Genomic DNA, 22,796 nt, shown 5'->3' with positions numbered 1-22,796 from the left:
TGAAACATATTCTACATTTTCATGTATGTACTACAAAAATTAATCATCCGCAACGTTATCAGAAAGAGAGATAGATCAAAAGGATAAATTTCCCGTAGTGAACAAATAAATATTTTTATAAAAGTTATCGCCCAGCACATATTGCGTATTTATTAACTAAAATCGTTCAGTTGTGGGGTTTTACTGTATCCCCTTGCAGGTACTGCTGCTTAGGAATGAGTCATTCAGGAGAAAAAGCTCTTTGGATCAAGTGCTTTTGGGGAAAGCGATCGCAAAGGGCGTTGTCTGCGCCTGGTGATCTCATTGCAAAGGGGATATATGGGTATGTAGAGGCCCAGCCCGGTGTACCACTATCGCTGTATCTATTTTGAATAAGCAGTTACATCCTCCGCGCAAAAATTATATGATATTAGACACCAACACCGCCAATAGCTGTCTAACAACCGTTCATGGTCATTGTGCCATAAATGGCAAACGAAACGAAATTGAAATTAAGCAAATGAGTGGGAAACCAGACGCTGAAGCAGCCAAGGAGAAGAACACCGAGGCAGCAGCAGCGTCAAAAGCACGGCAGCAACATCAGCAATCGCAACGTCGGAAAACGAGTTGATGAAGTCGAGGTCCAAAAGCCGAATCCAAATCCGAATCCACTAGACGAAGGCGGATGCGCACCTAGAAGCCAAATGAGGAACTCTAGCGGATGCTGTGCCTCTCCAGCTGGCCCAAAATCCAACAACTTCAGCGGCGTCGTTGATCAGCGCACAATGCACACTGGAAAATAAAATATTTCCGAATTTATTTCAATATAGCAAAATGAGCGCTTGTAATGAGTATGGTACTTTAACGTGAAATGTATCAAGCCCTCTTTTCATTCGTATAATTTGTATTTAGTTAATATTACAAGGAACTGCACTCTTTCTTCTCTCTGTGCATGGGCCACAGTAACCGTGAGTTAACCGCATTGGGTTGGCGGTTGGTGCTGGCCCACATGTCCCACGCTTCCATTTACATACTCACACAGGCGCACGTATCAAATCCAAGCAGCTAACGGTAACTTTACGCAATCCCAAGACAAGAATGCAGCGGAAAGGAGAGAAATCAGAGAGATACGCGAAAGAGCGACGGAGAAAGGGTTTCTTTCAAATCAACGGGTATCATAAAAATAAATAAAATACAAATGTGCGACGCTTTCAACATAAAGAGAAAGATACCGAAGGAAGGGGGATTGTGGGGGAGGGGGCGCAAAGGGGTTTCGAAGGGAGGAGCGACGTGTATGCGCGTGAGGGGAGGGAGCGGGGAAGCGGGCCCAGGCGACGCATGTAAATTGCCGGCCATGTAAAGTTTACTTTCCACTTTTGGACGAAGCGTCAGGTGCGCCGCCTGCCAAACGGACAACGCTTTCGATGCTTTGGGCGTGTGCCCATTTGTCGGAACCCCCATGCCACCCAACACACCTCCCGCCCCACCACCCGGTTATATATGCACTCAGGCCCCAACGGATTGCCTGCAGCAACTGCAACAGGTTCGTAAATAACCATCAAGTTGCGGGCGTAGCTCTGGGCCAAAGTCCTAAACGCGTCTCAGGTTTCAGGGCACCGATCCACAGGCACACACTCAGAAAAAAGGGAATGCAAAACAACATAAAGGCAAGCCAATATTAAAATATATTTATCGATGTGGTATCATTGGTGGTGTGGTGAGGTTGATTCATTTTGGACTGGCACCTTCTCGAACATTTCAAATCCTCCTGTCTCGGACTATTTCTTCCAGTGCTTGAACAGGTTGCGGCCTTAAAGGCAACAACAACAACAAGCAGCCGTCATAACAGCCCAAGAAGAAAGCCCATCGTCCAAGTCGGTCTCGAAAATCCAGACTCGCTGCTCCACCGCCAGTCGTACGCATTTGAAGCGTTTTTACTGTTTACTGTTACGACTCTCGAAAGCGAAGATCGCCGCTCCTCACCTCTCCGCTGCGCCGCTCCTCCGCTCCCAGTTCAACGACCGAAAAACGGACAGACCCCCGAGCCCCCGCACGTCTTACCATTCCGGAGGCCCCTTCTTCGGCGCGGTTCTTCCTGACTGCCCTGCCTTTTCTTCTGGTTCGCCTGCTGGTTCGTCTAGCTTTCTATTGTCTGATGATCGCCCAAAAAGAAAGACAGACAAAAGTGCTCGTGGGTTTTAACCCTATGAAATGCTGGGAATGGGTATGGGAATGGAAATGGAAGTGGCCACGCCGTCTCTCTCACGCTCGCGCATTCCATACCCGAGGTACACATCTACGATGGCCAGGTCTCTGCGCTGCTGAGGATTAATAATGAGCCGATCTGTTGCCGAAAATGTCCAGAGAGCGTTGGCTGTGCCGGAGATTCTGGGAGCGAGGGTTCGTCGGTCATTGACTTTCCGTTGTGGCCAAGGGATAGACGCACTGTGTGGGATTCCTATAATATGATTAATGGCCTTCGCTCCTACGATCTGCGATGAGTTCCCAAGTCCTCAACGTTCAGGAGATCCATTAAAAGATGATCATGAGAGATCAGTCTTAATTGCTGGTCAAGCATACAAATCTGCTCTATAATATTGTTGTTATGTAAGGCATTATGATAGGTCTCACTATATAGCATATACTATATAGATTTTCTTTTCAAAATGATCGACCATTTATTCTGATACAAATTCACTGAAAATCACATCAACTTCATTAGCATGCATGCAGTACAGCCTGCCATTAAAATCATCTACCCGGCCAATAAAATCAGTTGACAAATTATGCAACAGGCTCGGAAAGCACAACCACCTGAGTGACGAATCATGGGAAAATGTCAACGGCGCGGGAGAAATCCCAGGGGGTTGAGTTGTGGGCTTCACTGTAACAGGTTCACGCACAGTGCACCGCACAAATCCAGGCGGCTGTCGTAAATAAGCCACCGTAACGCCCTTGCCTCGGAGAGCTCATTAAAATTCCATGTGAAAATTGCCATAAAATCTATTTTGATTTTCACTTCACCAGCGTTCCACGGGAGAAAAGTATTAGCAATAGAATTCATGATATCATAGGGAAAAGGATTGCAACGATTTTTATGATATAAACTATTTCTTTTAAGTGCGTAGCTCCACCCACCCCTGATTTCGATTCCCGGAAAGCGGTTCCAAGAGCTTTAGGCTGCGAGATTTTCCATGGGTCAATAGATCCGCCATAGGGATCTGTGCGCTGTGCCTGGTGAGAGCCTCCCCCGACACGAAGCCCATGGGTAATTATTCACCCCTCGCATTCGCAGTCATGTGAAGGCATTTCCGCTCGCCTTTGTCCCGTTCGCACTTCCGTGTCCCGCACCCAAGAGGCAATGGCAATTGTCAAAACGCTCACCCTCGCCACCGAGGATCGGACCGCTGACCCTCGCGTCCAAGTGTCCGGAAATGAGATGCAAATATTATGTGGGACTCGGGTCGGGTCGGCTGGGAGCAGATCCTTAGAGGCCACCCCCCTCACAGTTGAGTGGGCATGTTCAAGGAGGTGCGCCCACGAGGGTTGCTCATCTTTCCAACAAAGCATGCCGTGCAACATATGCACGAAGATCCCCAGCGGGAGGGTAAGAAAATTGTCTTGGCCCTCTGCACGTGCGTTTTCCACGGCAGCGAAGAGGGAAAACAAGGAAAGTAATGAAAATAATGAAAATCGCACTGCTTGAGTGCGCTTGAAGCGCGTAATTTGGAACCCTAGATCATGCTTATCGCCTCTTAAGTATCTAGGCTGCCATTTAGTGGAATTATGCAAAGTTGGGATGGTCTAGGTGCCGTTCTCCTATTAACAGGTGGAAGGTCTTCCTTTGCTCCTGGGAACGCAGTTGTGTGTTTTATGCATTTTCCTAATGGGAAAATATAAATATAAGCACTTTTTGGAAGAATAATACGAGAGAATATAGTTATGACTTTCTCTGCAGACTTTGTGAGCTAGAAAACGACGAAGGAAGTGGGTCATCTGAGTCGTAATTGCAAGCATATGTACATATGTAACTTCAGGCTAGCGACCCTGGATGTCTTTGAGCTATGCGATTAAGAGATTTGTAAGCAAAATACTCGAGAAATATGGGGAGAGCGGCCCCACAATTTATCATCCTCTGCCAGAGATGTAACCCCCTGATCCCAGCTGGGCGCAAATCATCAGAAGTCGGGGTCACAGACCCATCGGGAACAGATTCAATTTCCAATCTGCCTCTATCTGCGTCCCTCTATCTCTTTTATGGGGGACAAAGTCGTCTTTGTCAAGGCGAAAGCGTGGAATGCTACATGTTGATGGCTGCTGGAGCGGAGTGCTCCAGTCCTTAAAGTCAAGTGCTCGTTTCCTTTCCTTTGCTTTCCCTTCGCTGAGTTTCGTTCTCTTAAGTTGCAAGTCTTCCAGAGGAGAAGGTGCTGGCCGGGGTGCAGCGCTGGCAGGAAATATTGAATTCAAAATTATGTAGATAGGAGTTCTTGATATGCGCATATTTTTACGATGCACTGTTGCTTTTGGCTGCCACTAATTAGGGCGCGGCGCATCTTCTCAAGCGAGTCCGGCAGGGTGGACTGTCTGGAAGGAATGTCGTCTACCGACTTCCGAATATCCTAGCAGCCTGCTCTCCCCGATACTCAAACTCCAACCACCCCTGGATGACAACACTTATGTAGTCAAACGATCACTTCACACTAGGCGAACACGAGAAGGAAGAAGAGCCAGCCGACGGTCCACTGAGATTCCACCACCATTACCATTACCATTACCCCGCTTGCCTGGGCGATTGTAACGTCTTTCTGGCCGAGGGTTGCTAGACCATCTAATTATCATTTTTTAACGTTCAGGTGTCGCAGTCAAAGTCATCATCAGGTGTTCGCCCGTTGATGAATACGAGAGTTCCTTGCTCGTCTTCTGCGGCTTAAGGATTCTCGAGACGCACGACCGGTCTTCCTTTGTTTTGGCTTCGGGGATCGGGGATCGGAGATCGGGCTCCGGTGTTCCAGCTCCTTTTCGTTTTTGTTATTCCAGAGGGCACTAATGCATTGTGCTGCCTGTTCCTTTGTGCGATCGCTGAGTGGATGGATGGTTGGAATGGTGCTGGAGGGACGGGCTTTGTTTGGCATTGACTTGTAACTGACTTTGGTTGGCTTTTCGAGGGCCATTTAGGGCAGGGCACACTGGCAAAAACTTAGGGGAGCTGTTTCACATAAAATAATGTACCTAGGAACGGTGATTCTCTATATATTATACTTCTGGTCACCCATTTGGCTCAGTGCTGGGCAGAGCAACTCTCGGAAAGCGGAGTGTTTGTGCGGCATCCTGTTGCTTGCTGTTGCATGAAACAGGATGCCAACGAGCGTGTAATGCCCTGTTACCCCCGATCCTACACCCCACCCCAAGGCCGCACCCTACACCCTCCACCCCCGCGAATCGACGGCAATCGGGTGCGTTCAACTGTTGCTGCTTGATTTCCAATTTGAATGCCCCGAAGGAAGCGATAATTGGATGGATATTGCTGTTGATTCCTCTTCCTGTTCGGCTGGGAACCAAAGCAATTTAATGGCTTTTCAAACAGTCATTTCCCTGGGCAAAGTTGCACTTAACTCAAGGTTGCCAAGCCCCTAACAAAACACCCATTGCCGGCTTGCATATGCGGCGCACAAAATACAAAACAGGGAAAAACAGAAACGCGAAAAAGACCAAACAAATCCAAATCAATTTGTCAAGCGACACTTGCCACCGTAAATAAAAGTGGCCAGCAGCAGCGGCACAAAAAGCGGCAACACCGCCGACCGCAACAGCGACTTCAGGCTAAAAAAAGACATTCGAACGGCAATCAGAAATCAAAACAAAAACCGCTAAAATAACACAAAAAAAGCCACACACCGAATAAAATACAATCGAAACCCACAAAAAAGGCGCGCATGCGCAAAACGAGTTTTCGACTCGCAGAACAATTGAAGCTTTTTCAGCCGGCGAGCGACGAAAGCGTGGTTGGTTGGATAGGAGTTGCCCCAACCAATCCCCGTTAATTGTTAGAGCGGACATGGGACCACAAGGCACACTGCGCAAAAAGTCGTGCCCCTTGGAAATTCAAGACCCCTTCTATTCGAATTCTACGGCAATTTGGTCTAGAGCTCTATGCAAGACCATTTTATAAAAGGGACTTGGAAATGGAAGATAAATGATGTTTTTTCCGGTGTACAAGTGAGTCAGGGCTGTGCGATCGATCGACAATTGAAATGGACAACCGGAGCTGGACAGGATCCGCTGGCCACGAAAAGGGGCACATGCAAATTGCTGTAAGTCGCCGCGACAACTTCATTTGTTCAACGGAGCTCTGGTGGCCAACGGAAACGCAACCGTTGGCCAGAAAGGGGGCCGTCGAGTGGGCTGGGGAGTGGTCGGCAGTTGGCATGGCGGTGGGAACGGGGATGGGAGTGCGGCCAGTGGATGCACGTCGTCTGCCCAATTGAGGTTAAGTAATGCAGTCAAATGCGTGAAAAATGGCCAGGCGACAAGCAACAGCCAAAGCCGGCAAAAGTTCGGAGCAACTGGGCGGGGTTCCAGGAAGGACTGAGCACCGGAGTCCCGTCCCAGAGAGGCGACCTGCACGTAGGACTCGGTGCGTGACGGCAACTTAAAAAGAACGCACGTCGCCAAACGATGTTGTCACCACCATGCGATCATCATTATCATCACAGTCGTCGTGGTCTTCGGAAACCTGATCCGCGATTAGCATGCAGACACCAATGCAAATATTGAAGTGCGCCTGCCGGTCCGTTGCTCATTTGTTGGCAGACTGCAGTTACCCAATTGGTAAACCGGGTCAGGATGGTTTTTGCCATTCAGCAAATAAGTAGCTCCCAATAACCCCAATTCAAGAACCACCCGAGAATTCATCCCAAACTCTGCCCATGCTAATGACATTACCCTTGCCACGGATCATTGGGTGCACCTGACCCCTACGTGCAAGTCGAGCTGCGAATCAAGCTCGGACTTCGGGCTGTGTAATTAATTTGGAATTGACACCTAGTTTGACACTCGGGGCTGACACCACGACACCTGCCCCCAGCAGTTCAAAATGAACACAAGTCCACACCTCCTCCGCCGACTCCTCCTTTCTTCGATCACCATCCCCTTTGGGATCCCGCAGTTTCCACTCCTCGGGCTCGCAAACTGGTTGCCATTGGCAGCGAACATTTGCTGTTGCCGTTTGCTCTTTGCGCGCGGCTTCTAATCCGTTTGGAATTTCAGACACGCCAAAGTGGCGCACCGGCTGTTTTAACCGAGCGAAGCATGCCACAACCACACTGTGAAAAATCTAAATAGTCTTCAAAATCAACCAGTTTTCGATTACTTTAAAATTCTGGTAATATGAGTAACACAACAAGCAAGCTGTGTTCCTTGTGAATATATGATTTTACCGACTTCAAGTACAAATTACCCACTTTAAACAGACGAAATGCTTAAGTGATCGTTTTTCCCAGTGTGCGGATCAGGCTGCAGGCACAGGCTGCCTAGCCAGTTTGGATTTCTGACCGGCTGAGTGGATGCCTGGTGTCTGCTGTTGGCAAAATGTCAAGTGTCTGCCGCGGAAATGAGGCCGTTGTGGCAGCTAGACTCCGCGGATAAAGTCCAAAAAGAAGTTGCCACACGTACTTGCATGCAACTTGAGGAACTCGCTAATGTTGACATCTTATTTGGCGAAGGATTCTTCAAATGTGCAATTTATTGAGCAACCAATATAGACAAACCACGTTGGCTTGGACTTTAAAATAAATTAATTAAAAACTGCGTTTGATATTTCAATAAATGAACTCCAATTACAACACAAATATTATGTATACGCCATGTACGCAACTATATAACCACATCTTACTCTTAAGGATTTTAATCTTCATTTAGCGCTACATATATACATATGGTATATGCACAAAAATCATTTTCTTTCGTCAGTCAAGCGTCGCACTTTGGATTTGATGAAGGAGCTGAAATCTCCCGATCTTCCGAGCACACGCCATGCGAAATAATAACAGACGCCTCGTCATGGATCGGCCGCCCAATCACTTGATCACATGTTATGCAATCCCGAAGAGAGGGAAAAGTATAATCATAACCGTACGGCAGAGCAGGCGAGTAAAAATGCATTTTCACGCAGCCTGATGGCAGCGAAGTGAAATGAACCGAAGACAAATACACTGGAAAGAATAATAAAGTTTCAAATTCAAATAGTGGATGCAATGGAGGAAAAACTAAATTAACAAAAATCTAAAGTTTCTTTCCGTGCGACCAGCGAATGCCACTGCCAGTTTTTCTGAACACATGCTAGTCGCAAATCCCCTCCCAAAAAGCCCCCATTCCCCATCTCATCCCGAACACACGGGATTGCATGCCGAATTCCCGAAGCGAAGTCAGCCGGCCAACCAGTTTCACTTGCGAAAGCAACCAGCTTCCATTTCCATTTCATTCGAGAGTTGACCGCGCTCAATCGCGTTTCGGGCCAATTAGCGCAACGATCAGAAGTAAATCCCCGGAGCAGTCGACTAGGATGAAGGAGGCCAACTTGGAGGATCAGTATGCCAGTTTTCCGGAGATCAAGCGGCCGGAGGTGCTGAAGTTTCTCGACTGGATCCACGCGCAGCCGCACATCTCGGATAGGTTTTCCGAGGGCGAGGCCCTCCACTTCTTTCACGCCTGCCGCTACAGCATGGAGGTGGCCAAGCAGGTGCTGGACACCAATCTCACGGCCCGCACACACCTGGAGGAGTTCTTCGTGAACCTCGACTGCGAGCGGCCCGAGATCAGGCGCGCCATGCGAACAGTGTGGGTATCATTCAGGCCAAACCGTACTTTAACTTCCGTCATTTGTGCCTATTACCCAATATGGTTTCCTTATATGTGGACAGCTCTATTGTTCCCCTGCCAGGCGCCACTCCCGAAGGATACCGGGTGATTCTCGCCAAGCTAGATGACCTGAATACCTCAAACTATAATTTTGCAGATGTTATGAAGCTGTGAGTACCAGCATGTGGATTTGTAAGGAGTAAGGAAGAAGATTGTCTTCATATCGTCACCAAACTAAGACAATCCTGATATACCCTCCCAAGTAAAATAGCTATAGACAATTCGCAAACATTTGCTTAATTCAACTTCATCTTAATGGCTGTCAGTTACTGTGATTTGCACGTCATTTGTGGCGTGATTATGACAAGCGTGCGGAGCATGAAGTGATTAAAGGTCTGATCTGAACCCTCAAACTCAGTGCACCCAAAAGCACGGAAATACATTCTGGGTTGCTAAGTGTCGCCTTAATATACAGCTTACTTACAAATCACGCACCAATCATTAAGATCTGCTGCATAATGGTAGTCAATTAAGAGTCAACAATTAGGCAGGCTTGACAGACAAGGGTGTAGTTCAGGGGTTGTATCAGTGGATACACTCGGATACACTCCTGCCTTGGAAAGCTTCATTGCGATTTTGAACACCTTTGCTCTTCACTTCCAGCTATTGCATGGTGTTTGACTTTTGGATGTATGAAGATGGCATTCAGCCGGGTCACGTTATTGTCATCGATCTGAAAAACACTTCCTTGGGGCATGTAGCCCGCATTGGCCTGTTGCAAATGAAGAAGTTCCTTTATTACCTGCAGGTAGGTAGCTGGTCAAGCCTTTCGCTACGTTTGACCAACCATTCAATTTTCAGGAAGCCGCTGCCATCCGGTTGATAGGCTTTCACTTCATCAACATTGTACCGTTCATGGACAAGATTCTCGCGCTGATGAATCCGTTTATGAAAAAGGAACTGACCACTGTGCTCCATATGCACAGTGACCTGAAGGAATTCTACAAGTTTGTGCCCCAGGAAATGCTTCCCAAGGAATACGGAGGTCAACTGGAGGAGGCGAACGTGGCGAAAGGTCGGTCAAAGGGTGTTACTCTAAATATTACTCTAAAATATGCAATTGTTCGCAGAGATTTACTATAAGAAGTTGCTGGACAATCGAAAGGAAATGATGGAGTTCGAGACTCGCCACCAGGTGAACGAGAAACTGCGACCCGGCAAGGCCAAAAATGCATCCGACCTATTCGGGATTGAGGGAAACTTCAAGAAGTTGGATATCGATTAGGGCAAGGGCTCTACATTATTTTAGAAAATTGTTTTCTTTTACTGGTGTTTGATGACATAATTAAAGCGGACAGTTCGTTTTTAAAACCGGATTCGCAAATCTTGTTATATACTCGCGGTTAACTTACGTTTATATTCTGCATAGCATGCTTTCGGGCTGCAGCTGCCTTGCCAGTTTTTCTTTGTGGTCTGATTATAAACTACTTCATGTCATTACCCAAAAAATTAATTGTCCTTTATTTACTTTGCAGCTTAGCTTTAAATATACATACAATGTATGTAAAAACAGATGAGAATACGATGTACAGCTCTATCAAAATGAAAAATGAAAATGAGATGCCCTTACAGACTACTAGTTGCTATGATTGGGCCAAGTCCATCTGATGGCTTCACATTGAGTCTTACTTGCTAGGCGGTTAAGTTACAGTAAAACCAGCAATACTACAACAAGGTTTATCGAAATCTTAAAAGTAATTATTGAACGGTAGTATTATTTTACACTTTCGTATTCAAACTTAATCTATAAGAAAACCTTCGTCATTAGCTGCGCTCGAGGAAATGATAAATATATATATATATCGATTTATATATATGCGATGACCATTTGTGTGATCGGACAAGTAAATCGATCTTTTAATGAGTTTCTCCGGAATATCAAAGAAATTATTTTCTGGATAACAGGTAGTCTTTTTGCCAGGTGAAAAACTATCGTGAATTTTACTTGTTGTCTACGATTTATGGCTGGAATACCTGTTGATTCATTTGATTCTGGCGGATAGCCTGCGGGTTGTTGTTGCTGCGCATACCCTGCCCCTGCGGGTTGCTGTTGTTGATATTGTTGCTGAATGTTTGGCGCATTCGGCTATTGTTTTTACCTGAGCGACCAGTAGCTTTTGCTCCTTGCTTCTGATGCTGCTCTGCCATCATAAAGGGTGCATTCGAATTTACAGTGATGGGCAACTGAAACACGTTTCAAAAATAAGTGAGTCTCAAGAAATGTGTGCTCATCAGGATGCTGTTAACTTACAGGAATATTGAAGCGCTGCACGGGCATCGCCGGATTGAGGTGCTTGGCGTTGTAGTTGGGTGGATTCCGCTGTGCGGAGATCATAGATGCCATATTATTTCCTGGCGGTGGTGTGGGTGCCATTATTACGTTTGTGCTGTTGTTGTTTGCTGATGACGGAGCAGTCACGGGAGCTGTCATCGTCGTGCTGACCACTGGCCGAAGGTATGTAGTGGCGGGCAGCTTGAGCATGGCCTCCTGATTGGATTGATTCATCAACGTCATCATGGGCGGCCACTTTTTGGAACTCGAAGCGCTGGCAATAGGTTGTGCAGATGGACAGGCGGCTACTGTCCGCATTATCTGCGAACTGGGGCTTGGGTTTGTAATTGATGGAGTCGCCGTTGGCGTGGCCACTTTAGCTTTGGCACGTCCAGGCTCTATAATCGGAGCCGCAACTGAAGGTGAAACTGGGATTGTCGGTGGCACAGACTGACCACACGAGGCAGAATGTCCAGGCCAGTGCAGCTGCTGGCAGGGATAGTCGCAATAGGATGTGTTCCAACAGCAGTACAACTGCGCCTCACGCATGCAATTCGCACACCACTGCTTCCGCTTTGCATCCTCGACCGCCCGCATCAGCTCGATGGCGTTCTGCTGTCGCAGTTCGGAGATCACGCGTTTGTGCTCTTGCTCCAAAGTCTTTCGCATTTCGGCAATCATTAGCTCGCTCGTGCGATGCAAGTCGTTTATTTGACGGTCATAGTGCTGCTTTAAACGCTCGTTCTCCAGCGACAGGCCGGCAATCCGGGCTTGCAGGACACTTTGGTCCCCAGTACCCATGTCGCTAAGCGTGTCCTCGATGACGGAGATAAAGTAGTCGGTTATCTGCGAAATAAGGGATAAGGCAAGACAGAACATTGAATAAAAATCGTGTACGAATTCAATTTTAGAAGCAAACATACCTTGTGTGCGTTCTCCTTCAGTTTTTGCGAGACCGGTCCGGCTTGTGAGGGATAGATTTGGGAACCATCCGATCGGAGAGCCCCGCGTGGACGAGCTATCAACTTTGGCACACCGGAGTGCAGGAGCATTTCACTCAATGCCGTGGCCAAGCCCGGAGTTATGGGATCATTAGGATTGGAATCACTGGACAAGACGTCGTTTGCCGTTCCGTTCAAAGCGCTGGCCAGTAGACCCACAGGTTGTCTACTGTTAGTAATTGAGTCTTCTTGTGATGTGGGAGTGGCCACTGGCGGAATACTCAGTCCGGCTAAAGGTGGGGGCATCGAGACTGAGCTGGGAACGCAAGAGGAAGTTGATACCGTTGAGGTATTCTGCAGTGTGTTCTTGGAAACGGCCCTCAATGGTGGAACCGGAATAGTCATCGGACTGTGTGCGTTGCCGCTGCTGCCCTGCTCCACTGGAATCACTACCATGTTGGATCGGAGCAAAGAAGACGTGTTGGTGGCTGGTGGAGCAGTCGCCGGTGGGGAGATCGGGACACGATCGTTTTTTCCTCGAAATTGAAGGTGTGACGCAGACTTTCCCTTGGGCAGTGGCAGTGGCGGTGGCGGTGGCTTGCTAACAGCCATCGTGCTAGTTGGCTTTGGTGATGCCGAAAGTGAAGGTGCGGTTGACTGGACAGGCGAGTGAGTAGGAGAGGGTGCCTGTGGTGTACCTGCTATGGGAACTTGTTGAACCCCTTTACGTTTTACGACCGTATCCGTGGACTTGCCTCCCTGCTTCTGGCTTAACCTTTGGATCGTGGTGTCGCCCACAAATCGAACCGGATCAGCTTTCGCGGGTGATTCCTCTCTTGGCGGTAAAGGAGGAGGCGGGGGCATAGGCAAAGGCATAGGTGGCACGGAATTCAACCTCCGACTCACAATAGACTGTTCCGTTTCCATTTCATCATCGCTGAGAATCTCTTCCTTGATACTGACTTCTTCAGAAGGTGCATTATCGACTGGGTTTGCTTGGTAAGCCGGCGCGGCAGCTGGCATTTGAGATTCCGGCTGTGCTGTTATTGTCTCCTGTTGCAAGGGAACTTGATTAGTTTGAGGTTGATTAGCCGGTGACTCTTCCTCCATTTCTTCTGGCTCCGACATCACCTCTGTTTTAATTTCTATAAACGGAATAACTTTTTTGATAAGTTGTTCTTGTTGTCTTTCGACATCGGATTGTTTTGGGTTCGCTGCTTCATTCCCTTTTGGGATATTCTGTTTTGGAGGTGGAGCTGTTGGAGTAGGAATGGGAACAACAGCTGTGTCCTCTGCTGTCTGCTGTTGCTCGCGTGGTATCTTTGTGATGGTCACTCCCTGGCGTCGTCTGACCAATTCCACCACAGAAACCACAGACGCAGATACCGGGGATGCCGAGGAAGTATCATTGGCAGCACTTTCTATGACATTTTCTTCATCTTGTAAATTTTCATTCTGCGTTGAGATTGTAGGAGATTTTGAGGGCTCTTGGCCATTTTTTTCTGGCTCTTCAATTTGATTATCATGATTATCGTGCTGTTTCCTAGCATGCTTTGACTTTCGTTTGTGGTCGCTGGATTCGCTGGTGAAACTGGCATCACTTAGAGAGTGCTTGCGTTTTGATGCCACCGCTTCTGAAGTTTCAACGGATTCTGAAACTATTTTAGCAGCTAAAGATTTCCTTTTGAGCAACACCTTGCAACGAGAGTCGGTCAAAGATTCCCCAGATCTGGGTATAACCTCATAGTTGTTGCTCTTCACATTTGAGTGATCGCTGCATCCGGTCCCTGTTACTGGAACAATATCAACCTCCGAAAGTTTTTTTGTAGGACTTGGCGATTGATCCGATTCGTTTCCCGATTCTGTCGCCTTTGTTTTCTTGACGATAGAGAGCTTATCGTCCGCGGTCTTGCGTATAAGAAACTGCAGCGGTGTTTTATTAGCCGGTTCCAGTTCCCGGTCGATAGCCGCATACACGCCAGGCATCATCTGCTCCAGTTGTTGTTGCTCTTCCAGAGGATCGTAAGGGGTGCGATAGGGAGCATAATTGAAAACGCCAATCTTGCGCTTGATTTGTTCGATGTGAATCTCAACCTCCCTTATGCATTCCGCCAAATCCCTTGCCGATCTCCGGCTGGTTTGCGTGTTCGGATTTTTAGCCGAATAAAGAAAGCAGTCCTTTACGGGCACGAAAGCTCGGTCGTGTTTGCCGAAGAATCGCACATTCACCAGAGTTGAATTTGATGAGCCCATGGCTTTCGCGGGCCAATAGGGGAATCCCTTTAGTTTAGCCCAGAGTAGGAGATGCGGATGCCGGCACACCTTCACGAACCACTCGTCGCTGGAATTGGCATTTAGATAGCATTCAGGACAGGTGTCGATTTCGTTGGCCTCCTGTCGACACACCTTCACCACAGCCTTTGCGGCCTGTTCCACTTTGGCATCTACGAGGTAAAATTCATATAAAGCACTTAACAAATGACCTTTTTCAGGGAGGTTTTCAAACGAATCGAACTCACCGCCGGCATCCAGGATAAGAGCGTTATGCTGTATCCATTTCACTTCGCCGAGAAACTCCTCTGTGCTTTGGTAGGCCCCATTGCGGATGCACTGCGCCAGGCTCTCGAAGCTCACAGGGTTCACAAAGTACTTTTTGTAAGTCAACGGAAAGACCTGTAGCGGCGACCGGAGCTTATGTGCCTGCAGATTGAGATGGATGTGGAAAGAGTGCATAAGTGGCGGATCTGAATTCATCGTGCGGCGAAGAGATCGTTTCTTCAACGAGCTTCTGTCGTTTGAGAACGAGTTTTCGCTTCTACCCAGATACGCCGATTGTATGTATATGTATATGTATATCCACGTCAAGGCGGGGGATGGGTACATGGGTCTGGGTGTAAAGAGGGAACGCTGAGCTGAGCAAATATATATATTGCTGCTATCTACTGTTCCTTGCGCTTCTTCATGCTTCTGAAGTATAAGTACACGCGGCCAAGGTCTTAAATGGCGACCAAAGAAACACTACTGTGTACAGAGAAAAGTCACAAATGGGCTCAATGTAGTAGCAACACGGCATACACAAAAATATTATAGATACTATTGTTGTTAGCCAGTGGAAAAGAAAAAGAAAAGTTTCAATACGTTTGAAGAATCTGTTGGTATACAGAAATTGTTATACTAGTACTCTTGTACACCATCGTTATGAAAAAAAAATGAATGATTATATGTGTAATATCGCTCCTTTGGTTCACTAGTTTCCCCCTCGGTCCATTTGTTGGGCCTGGCATAATAAGATAGAATTGAACAGTCTATTTGCGTAGCTCAGACCATTAAACCGCATTATCGTGTACATGAGGCCCTCACGAACACAATCACAGCCATCCATTAGCCACACCAACAGGCCTTTGGCCATTGGAATCGGCTGGCAGATAAGTAAGCGCAGAGAAGTAACCACGTGAGTCGTTAAACATCCCCGACTAATGCCCACATCTGCTGTTGGAAGGGAGCCATGCCGGATGTGCATATGTGGGGCTTTAGCTTCAAGGGTCAAGGGAGCGCAAAGTAACTTGTTGCCCAAGAACACAATACCCCGGCAGACCAGCGAGATTTAAAGGTTTAAACATAGAAGTTACCAATGAGTTATCAGCAAGTATTGAAGCCGAAAACCACACATTTGGTATATATGTACACATGTATATGTGTAGCTGGTGAGGAACAATATTTTCGCGTGACTTTTGATACATACAGAGAACGGCGTGGAATGATAATGAAATCTCGACAAGGAACAAATTACAATACATACAGAGCCGATGGAATATGAATTGCGAATTCAGCACATTCACTCACCCCGCGCACATGCTTCATACGGTCCAGGGCGAAGGAAAGCAGCTGGCTTAGTAGATCCACCGAAACTCCATTGCGCCGCAGTCTGGAAACGCAAATGACCAATATATAAATAGGTTTCATTTATAAAGAAATGCAAGATAGTCACCTCTTGGGGGCCGCCTCGATCACCTGACACTCGGGGCACTTCCAGGAGGAGTCGAACTTGGTGGTGGCAGGTCGGACGCAGTAAGAGTGAAAGGATCGCAGGCACTTGGAGCACGGCATCAGCTTGCCGCACCCTCCGCATTTCCAGCAGAACGGGTCCCAGCCGGGCTGCAGGAGAGAAAAGAAAGAAATCATTAATTGTTTGTCTCCCTGCAGTTACTGGATTTCTCAATCATAATTCTCAAAATAATTTCTACCAACTTTAGTCACCACTCACCGTAGGTGGCTCCTCATATATGAGAGCCAGCCGCTCGGCTGCCTCCTCCTCTGGAGTTTTGGCCGTGGTCGTCTTTGCGTCACTGGCATCCGAGAAGAGCGAGCTGTCGCCTTCGCCGGATGTGTTCAACGCCAGTTCCGATTCTTGGTCATCGTGGATTATGCGATCAAGAAAAGCATTATGCTTCCTCGCGAATTCCTCGTTCTCGCTGCGTAGGTTGCTGCGTCGGGGGCCCTTATCATCATTGTTCCAACTGTTGCTCAAGGATAGAGTTTTGCTTCGTGACCGGCAGCGGGTGGCCATTGAGAATGCGGGAACGATGTTTCTGTTCTCCGCATTTAGCCGCTCGCCATCTTCAAAGGCCATCGATCGTCCTCTCGGCCTGCAGGTCGTTACGCCCCTGGTGATGTCCTCGTCCTGCCAGTCGTCATCTGAGTCGATGATGGGGGCTGGAATGCTAGTGCTCCGCTTAAGAGCAACCTTTAGAGATTTGTTTTCATTTTTGGAGGAGGCATTTAAGCTGCGGGACAGCTCTCCACCTACTGCCTGAGTGGCGAGATTCCCGGGCACATAGCGCGACTTTCGACGCTTCAGATTGGACACCCCAGTCACAAAGTTGCTGAGGACCTGGGATTCGATGTGTGAGCGCTGCAGAGCAACCATTTCCTTGGCTACTTTGCCTTTGTTGTTTTGCGTGGAGGACTTGGCCTGATGCTGTTGTGGCTGCACCTTCGTCAACTTCATGGTAAGCGAGGAGCCCACGTTGACGTTCGAGGGACTCGAACTGGACGAGTTGCTGCTGCAGTTGGCCGACCCAGGCGGCGCACTGACAATATACTTTTGACGCTTGCTGGGCATGATGACCGGCTCCATCTCGACGGGGCCATACAGCGAGGAGCTTTGCAACTGCGGCTGTGGGCTGCCGATGGCGGAGAGGGCCTCGAAGTCCGGCCGGGGAATGGATTTTAAACTATCCCCACTGCTGTCGCTGCTGTCGGTGCTTTCCATGCTCTGTGCGAAAGACTGAAAATGATACATTTATGGAACAGTCTGGCAATTGAGAATTCAAAATAATTGTTTGATGTTTTGCCTTTTAACTTATTTTTAGTTCTTATCTGTTAAAATTCGTAAGGTTGACTATAGCTATTTAAATGATAATGCTGCTCTATAAATAAATTTTAGGAATCCGAAATGTGCAGTATCCATATGTGCAATATTTGGTTTTAAAAATACAAGCAAACTTGAAACTTCTTATTAACTATAATATCTACAAATCCCCCTCATGTTCCATCAAATTTAATTTTGAGTAATAAGCAAGAGAGGACACCACTCTTGAGCGCAGAAGCTACTATTCTATACTTAGATGCAAGATACCTCTCATGTTTTACGCGCAGGCGGATTTAATCAATTCGGCTAGTGATCCTGATAGGGAATACATGAATCTAGTTGCTTGAATGGGTCCGAAACCAACTATTCTACCTGTAACACCTTTCTAAATGGAAGAGAGTAATAGGAATTGCAGTGTGAAGGTGGGAGCACCCAGAATGCAGAGAGACCTTCAATTTCGTTAACAAGTACATATTTTAGCCATAAAATCAGAGACTTGGAAACCGCAAATACGATATGCTAAACCATATCAGCCCGACTCGCCAAAGTGTGCCGAGTGTGACGAATTCGCCAAATGGAAATGTGTAAATGCAAAGTGTCACGGAATCGTGCGTGTTGTGTTTGCCGTTCTTTTTGCGTCACCAGCGCAACTTCAGCGAGTGCTTGCGGCGTGTGCTCCGCGTTTCCTACTTATTTGCATCTGGGTTCGCTTCGCAAATTTTACGCACCTGCGACGTTCACGCTAGGAAGCCTCACTGTGTCCACTCTTCCCCAGACGACTTGCAAGCCGGAACCATAACTGAGGGATTTATTTCGGGCCGATCTGTTTCTGGGCTAGATTCCTCTGCCGCGGCATCTGCAAGAAATGTGCGCACGATGAATTTTGTGTTTTCAGTGTGTTGGGCTGCATGGCCAGGTTTGATGGTGCAGAGGGGAGGGGGAAGAGTGATACGCGGAAAGCGTTTCCTTCTGCCTGGCTCTTACCAATTTCTTAGGGCTGTGTGCGAAAATCGCCGATTTAACTGGACGCCTTTAAGAGCGCCGTCTCCAAACGCCGGTTCTCGAGCCTTCTACGTACGGCGATTGTCCGATGATCGGCGCCCTCAATTGATGTAACGCAGCGCCTTCCTAGTTTAATTAATGGTTTTGTTGTAGTTTATTTTTTCCCGAAGTAACAGTGCTGCCAGATGACAACAGTCCCGAGTCCTATCGAGCTATCGTTGTAGGGAAATTGATCGAATAAGCTTATTCGATAGATGGGCTGCTTTAGTGCGACCACAATCGGAGCAGTATTGGCGCGCGTTTAAAATGTTTAGGTCATTATCAGCGATCCGACCAACGATCATAATTTTGAATCTGCATTACTAGGCAAACTAAGCTGTCGTAATGAAAAACTAAATAAGAGGTGCCCCTTTCAACACTCACGGGTAGTTGGCAACGCTGGCTGGGGCGAATACTCGCTAAGCGACCTAGTTGGCAATATTCGTCGAGGGAAACTTTGCTTTTCAAAAGTAAAGTTTGATGAGTTTATAAAGTTTTCAATATGTGTTGAAATATACATATTGGTTGTTTTCTCATTATTACGTTTTCGAAATTCATGAGATGACACAGATTGCCAAAAGACTTCCAAAAATACACAAAGTGACAGAATCCAAAGAACAAGTATAATGGCTTACCACCGCTTACATTTTGCCCTATAAATTCAGAACATTAATCATGAATTAATAAATGCAAAAATTAAACGAGTTTAAATAAAGGATTACATTAAATATGCGGCCTCGAGGGCCGTAAAATTTACTACTAGTCGGGGATTAGATTGGAAAGCACTAGGCCATAAAAGTAAATCAGCCACATGGTGGGACTAGGTCATGCATCATAATTTCAGGTAATTAAGTTCGGTTTTATGCGATGATCTGCTCTACTTTGGCTTTGCAAAATAATGAGCCAAATAATGACCAGAAATGCAAAAGCATTTACATGAATTTATAAGGGACGCATAACCTTGAAAGTTCCATAAATCATTGGGCAGCTCCACGAAAAATCTTCTACGGCAATTCGAGGAGTTTAATTAAAATTAAAAGGCTGCGCCAACGAGACCAGCTCTCTGGACCCTGGGCATTCTCCGGCACCACTTCCCGACTGGATATAGCCCTGCTGGCAGGTAAACAAGTTATGAATCCCATTACATAAACCATTTCCCAGGCTGACAATACCCAGCGATGTGTCTGGTGTGGGGTGGGGGGCATCCATAGACCAAGGACCACGACCCCACAGCGGTTGAACTTCTACAAACGGTTTTCATATATTCATGGCAAATTATAATGCTGCGAGAGTATAAAATGCGACGAAGAAAGACAAAAGTTGCCCCATTCATAAGGGTCACACTCGGGCAGACACGGCCTCCAACCACCTGCCACCCACTGAGCCAACCACCCACCCACCGACCGCCCACCTGTAATATGGACCCCATACCCTCTGATGGCTTCCGAAATAGCGACAATGTCGGGCTGCTGCTGGCCACGTGTAAACATGCATCTCCATATATCAATAAATTGAGATTACTTACATAATTTGTATTCCGAAATCCAAAAACTGTTAAAAAAGTCGCCTTGGCCCCTTTTTCATACGATTGGCTCTGTGTGTGTGTGTTTGTGTGTGTGTGTGCAGTACACGAGTACATTGTGGAAAAAGTTTTTCTTTTCGAGTGAGAGTGGCTGGGGAGTTTTCCTCGGGGAGCAATTCGGTTAATATTCCGAACATAAATTTGCAAAGGAACCACTTTAATCAATGGCCAGGTAGGGGCGTCCGTTCAAGGGATAGGTGGGGCACATGGTATGTATATGGATATGTAGGGATCAAAGGACGAGACCACCCCTCCCCCATGCCATTGGCTCCTCTCCGAGGTGCAATGTACCATTAAGCGGCGGTATTGATTTGCCTGAGAAGATCAGAACAATGGGCGTGTGTTTGCGATTTTTCCGGCTCATTCGCAACTGATTTGGCAGGCGGAGATGCAAATATCTGGTTGGCTTCACCCAGAACTTTCAAAAGGGCTCACTTTTGGGTAACGTTTAATAATAACTAAAAGCGGAGGGTACCTTTTCCCGCTCCTATTTATTTAATAATAGGAATTCGCTAACCATCGCCAGCGTCAGGCATAAATTGCAGAGTACTCCGGCTAGCCATGGGGGTTCGGATCCGGGACTCCATTCCGGACATTGTTTGTTTTTCTGGCGGAAAGAAGATGGAACAGTAAGTGGGACAGAGGCAGGGGTCCGGGTAACCGGCGATGCGTCCCATTCATAACCCATATTCAATTTCGTTTTGCAGCTCCGGCGCCGCAGGCGGCAGTTCTCGGATTCCACTGCCAGTGCATCCTCATGGTCGACGGCTTAGCCAACTTGCATAATCACTGGCATGGACTGTGAATTTATAGAAAGCTTTGCGGGCACCTGAGTCACGAGCCCATGCCCAGTGGTCCTCTGCCCCAGCCCCGCCCACTGGAATGCCCACTCAAACGCCCACTTGAACGCCCACTCCCACTCGATCGCCCACTCCCAATCTACTGACCAATTATTGAGCCGTTGCCAAATGCAAGGCATAAAATGAGCGCACATATTGCCGGGACGGGCAGCGTGGGGAATCGGATTGCAGCAAGGAGCCGGAACGGAACGGAACAGAACGGATCGGATCCGAAGGCGGAGGAAAGGTGCGGGGCGGCTGTTGGAGTTGGCATTAGTTTTAGAGGAGGACCAGGAGGAGGATGCTTGTGGCAGCGGCGCAGAAACAAGAGCAATAACTGTTTGGCAAACAGATTTATTTTTGTTCCTAAGTCCTCAGGAGCGGAGTTTGTGTTTTGCGGATTTCTATTTTGCGCTGCCAATGCATTGAATCCGACTACTCTGATACTCTTACCAGGATGATATGACTAAATATATGTGCAAATTAAGTATTCTGGCCAAATATTCCAGTTAGAAGAAGATTAACTAGTATATTATTCCATCAATCTATTCGACCACAAAAATTCCCAATATGATGCGCCAACTATGGTGGCTAACATCTCCTCCCCCAAGCAATCTAATTCCTAAATGTTCAGAGATTCATTCGAGCCAAACTCAATTATCCATTTAGGGACAGCCCAAACAAGGACCGCTCCTGGCCATCCCTTTGGGCCCTCGCCCACGGCCCGCACAAATATTGGTTTCCAACTTTCATTGCCACTGCGGTGTGGCGTCTGCGAAGCCCGGTCAAAAGCAGAAAAGGCCTCTTCCTCCGGCTGCTACAGGCTGTTTGCTCCTGGCTCGTGGCTCCTGCTGATGCTACATTAAGTGCATGTTTTGACTGCGCCGCATCCTCGCAACCCGACTTGATTCTGACCACAGACAGCCAGGCCCACACACTTCAGCCTGCCATCCGAGCACCCAAGGGCGGACGTGGGCCGCGTGGGTGCAGTGCATCATTTTTGCATTAGAAAAGTGCAGGGCCATGAAAACTGTAAATAACCTGGAACACATAAGACTGGGGGTCGGGCCAAAATCCCAATGGCTGCGCTGCTGGGCCAGCCGCAAATTATGCTTGTCAAAAATGAATGTTGCATACGTAACGGAAGGCAAGGAAGGCTGCACTGGGAGAAAAATCGTAGATTTTAGCACACAACTCGTACCTTGACTACCGTGCGCTGGAGCGCTCAAAAAGGTGAGTATACACTAAGCTTGTATACCTTCTCCCAGTGCATCTAACGAGTGGGTGGGCTGCCTGCCAGGAAAAGCCACAAAGTGCGACTAAGCGGGAGTCAAGGGGGTTGGAGGCGGGCGAGGCGAGGTCGCTGCTAGAAATCGCAGCAGTTTGCGGTTGTCGTCATCGGCGTACGTGCTCGATGCGTGGCAATCGGATTCCCCCGAGGGTCCGCACATGGCCCACGTATCCAAGTATCCACTTATCCGCATGAGGACTCGCACACGAAGTGCGGACCACGGCCAAACCAAGCCAAAGCTAAGCCAAGCCAAGCCGAAGTCGGTGCCAACGGCCCTCGAATCGCTCCTTGGTCTTGGTCTCGGTCTGATTCTGGGCTCTGGGTCGTGGTGGTTTTGGCCAAAATCGGCTGTGCTGACACCGAAGGAGCTGATGATGACGGCGACGGTGACGCTGACGCGGCTGCTGACGCAGATGCAAGGCCAACTTTTGACTAAATGGGCTCCAAGTGCATTAGGACGGAAATGTTATTACAGCGAGACACTGGAGAAAACATAAACCATTTAAAGGTCATTAAATGAAGATAACACATTGGACAATATGAAGGTATTTGCACCATTCATCG

The 22,796-nt window shown here is 47.7% G+C and overlaps 2 protein-coding genes and 1 long non-coding RNA gene across 5 annotated transcripts; 2 read left to right on the top strand and 1 right to left on the bottom strand.

The window, feature by feature from the left end:
* The first annotated feature begins 345 nt into the window (after nucleotides 1-345).
* On the top strand, nucleotides 346-1,182 carry LOC116801603. Its single transcript, XR_004362117.1, has 2 exons — nucleotides 346-835; nucleotides 892-1,182. It is a non-coding gene; the product is annotated as an uncharacterized LOC116801603 (long non-coding RNA).
* Nucleotides 1,183-8,448: 7,266 nt separating this feature from the next.
* LOC6619511 (alpha-tocopherol transfer protein-like) lies at nucleotides 8,449-10,211 on the top strand. 2 transcript variants are annotated; one of them, XM_002043690.2, is made up of 5 exons: nucleotides 8,451-8,814; nucleotides 8,898-9,005; nucleotides 9,499-9,643; nucleotides 9,697-9,910; nucleotides 9,966-10,211. In XM_002043690.2, exons 1-5 carry the CDS (start codon nucleotides 8,540-8,542, stop codon nucleotides 10,118-10,120), a joined length of 897 nt encoding a protein of 298 aa, XP_002043726.1. In that variant the 5' UTR covers nucleotides 8,451-8,539; the 3' UTR covers nucleotides 10,121-10,211. The 2 variants fall into 2 exon arrangements, with proteins under 2 accessions (XP_032576643.1, XP_002043726.1); XM_032720752.1 differs by lacking the exon at nucleotides 8,898-9,005 and having other exon boundaries at nucleotides 8,449-8,814.
* A 118-nt stretch (nucleotides 10,212-10,329) lies between these two features.
* Nucleotides 10,330-18,657, bottom strand: LOC6619510 (protein kinase C-binding protein 1). Of its 2 annotated transcripts, none has more exons than XM_032720750.1 (9): nucleotides 18,464-18,657; nucleotides 18,208-18,335; nucleotides 16,373-17,395; nucleotides 16,097-16,263; nucleotides 15,952-16,033; nucleotides 14,628-14,808; nucleotides 12,091-14,552; nucleotides 11,147-12,013; nucleotides 10,330-11,079 (listed from the first exon to the last, which is right to left on the bottom strand). In XM_032720750.1, the coding sequence occupies exons 3-9, from the start codon at nucleotides 17,378-17,380 to the stop codon at nucleotides 10,855-10,857; spliced, it is 4,992 nt and encodes a 1,663-aa protein (XP_032576641.1). In that variant the 5' UTR covers nucleotides 17,381-17,395; nucleotides 18,208-18,335; nucleotides 18,464-18,657; the 3' UTR covers nucleotides 10,330-10,854. The 2 variants fall into 2 exon arrangements, with proteins under 2 accessions (XP_032576641.1, XP_002043725.1); XM_002043689.2 differs by having other exon boundaries at nucleotides 16,373-17,383.
* Between the last annotated feature and the right edge of the window lie 4,139 nt (nucleotides 18,658-22,796).

This window comes from Drosophila sechellia, chromosome 3R, assembly GCF_004382195.2.
Source record: "Drosophila sechellia strain sech25 chromosome 3R, ASM438219v1, whole genome shotgun sequence".
NCBI lineage: Eukaryota > Metazoa > Arthropoda > Insecta > Diptera > Drosophilidae > Drosophila > Drosophila sechellia.
Note: the sequence above shows the minus strand (reverse complement) of the source record. Positions and strands in the feature narration are given on the sequence as shown.

What these genes read in the sequence shown, in the direction of transcription:
- LOC6619511 (XM_002043690.2), top strand. Translation starts at nt 8,540, where the DNA reads ATGAAGGAGGCCAACTTGGAGGATCAGTATGCCAGTTTTCCGGAGATC. An exon ending in AGGCGCGCCATGCGAACAGT is followed by an intron (nt 8,815 to 8,897) that starts GTGGGTATCATT and finishes ATATGTGGACAG; the next exon opens with CTCTATTGTTCCCCTGCCAG. An exon ending in GGAGGCGAACGTGGCGAAAG is followed by an intron (nt 9,911 to 9,965) that starts GTCGGTCAAAGG and finishes AATTGTTCGCAG; the next exon opens with AGATTTACTATAAGAAGTTG.
- LOC6619510 (XM_032720750.1), bottom strand. Translation starts at nt 17,380, where the DNA reads ATGGAAAGCACCGACAGCAGCGACAGCAGTGGGGATAGTTTAAAATCC. An exon ending in TATATGAGGAGCCACCTACG is followed by an intron (nt 16,264 to 16,372) that starts GTGAGTGGTGAC and finishes TCTCTCCTGCAG; the next exon opens with CCCGGCTGGGACCCGTTCTG. An exon ending in TCTTATCCTGGATGCCGGCG is followed by an intron (nt 14,553 to 14,627) that starts GTGAGTTCGATT and finishes TTTACCTCGTAG; the next exon opens with ATGCCAAAGTGGAACAGGCC.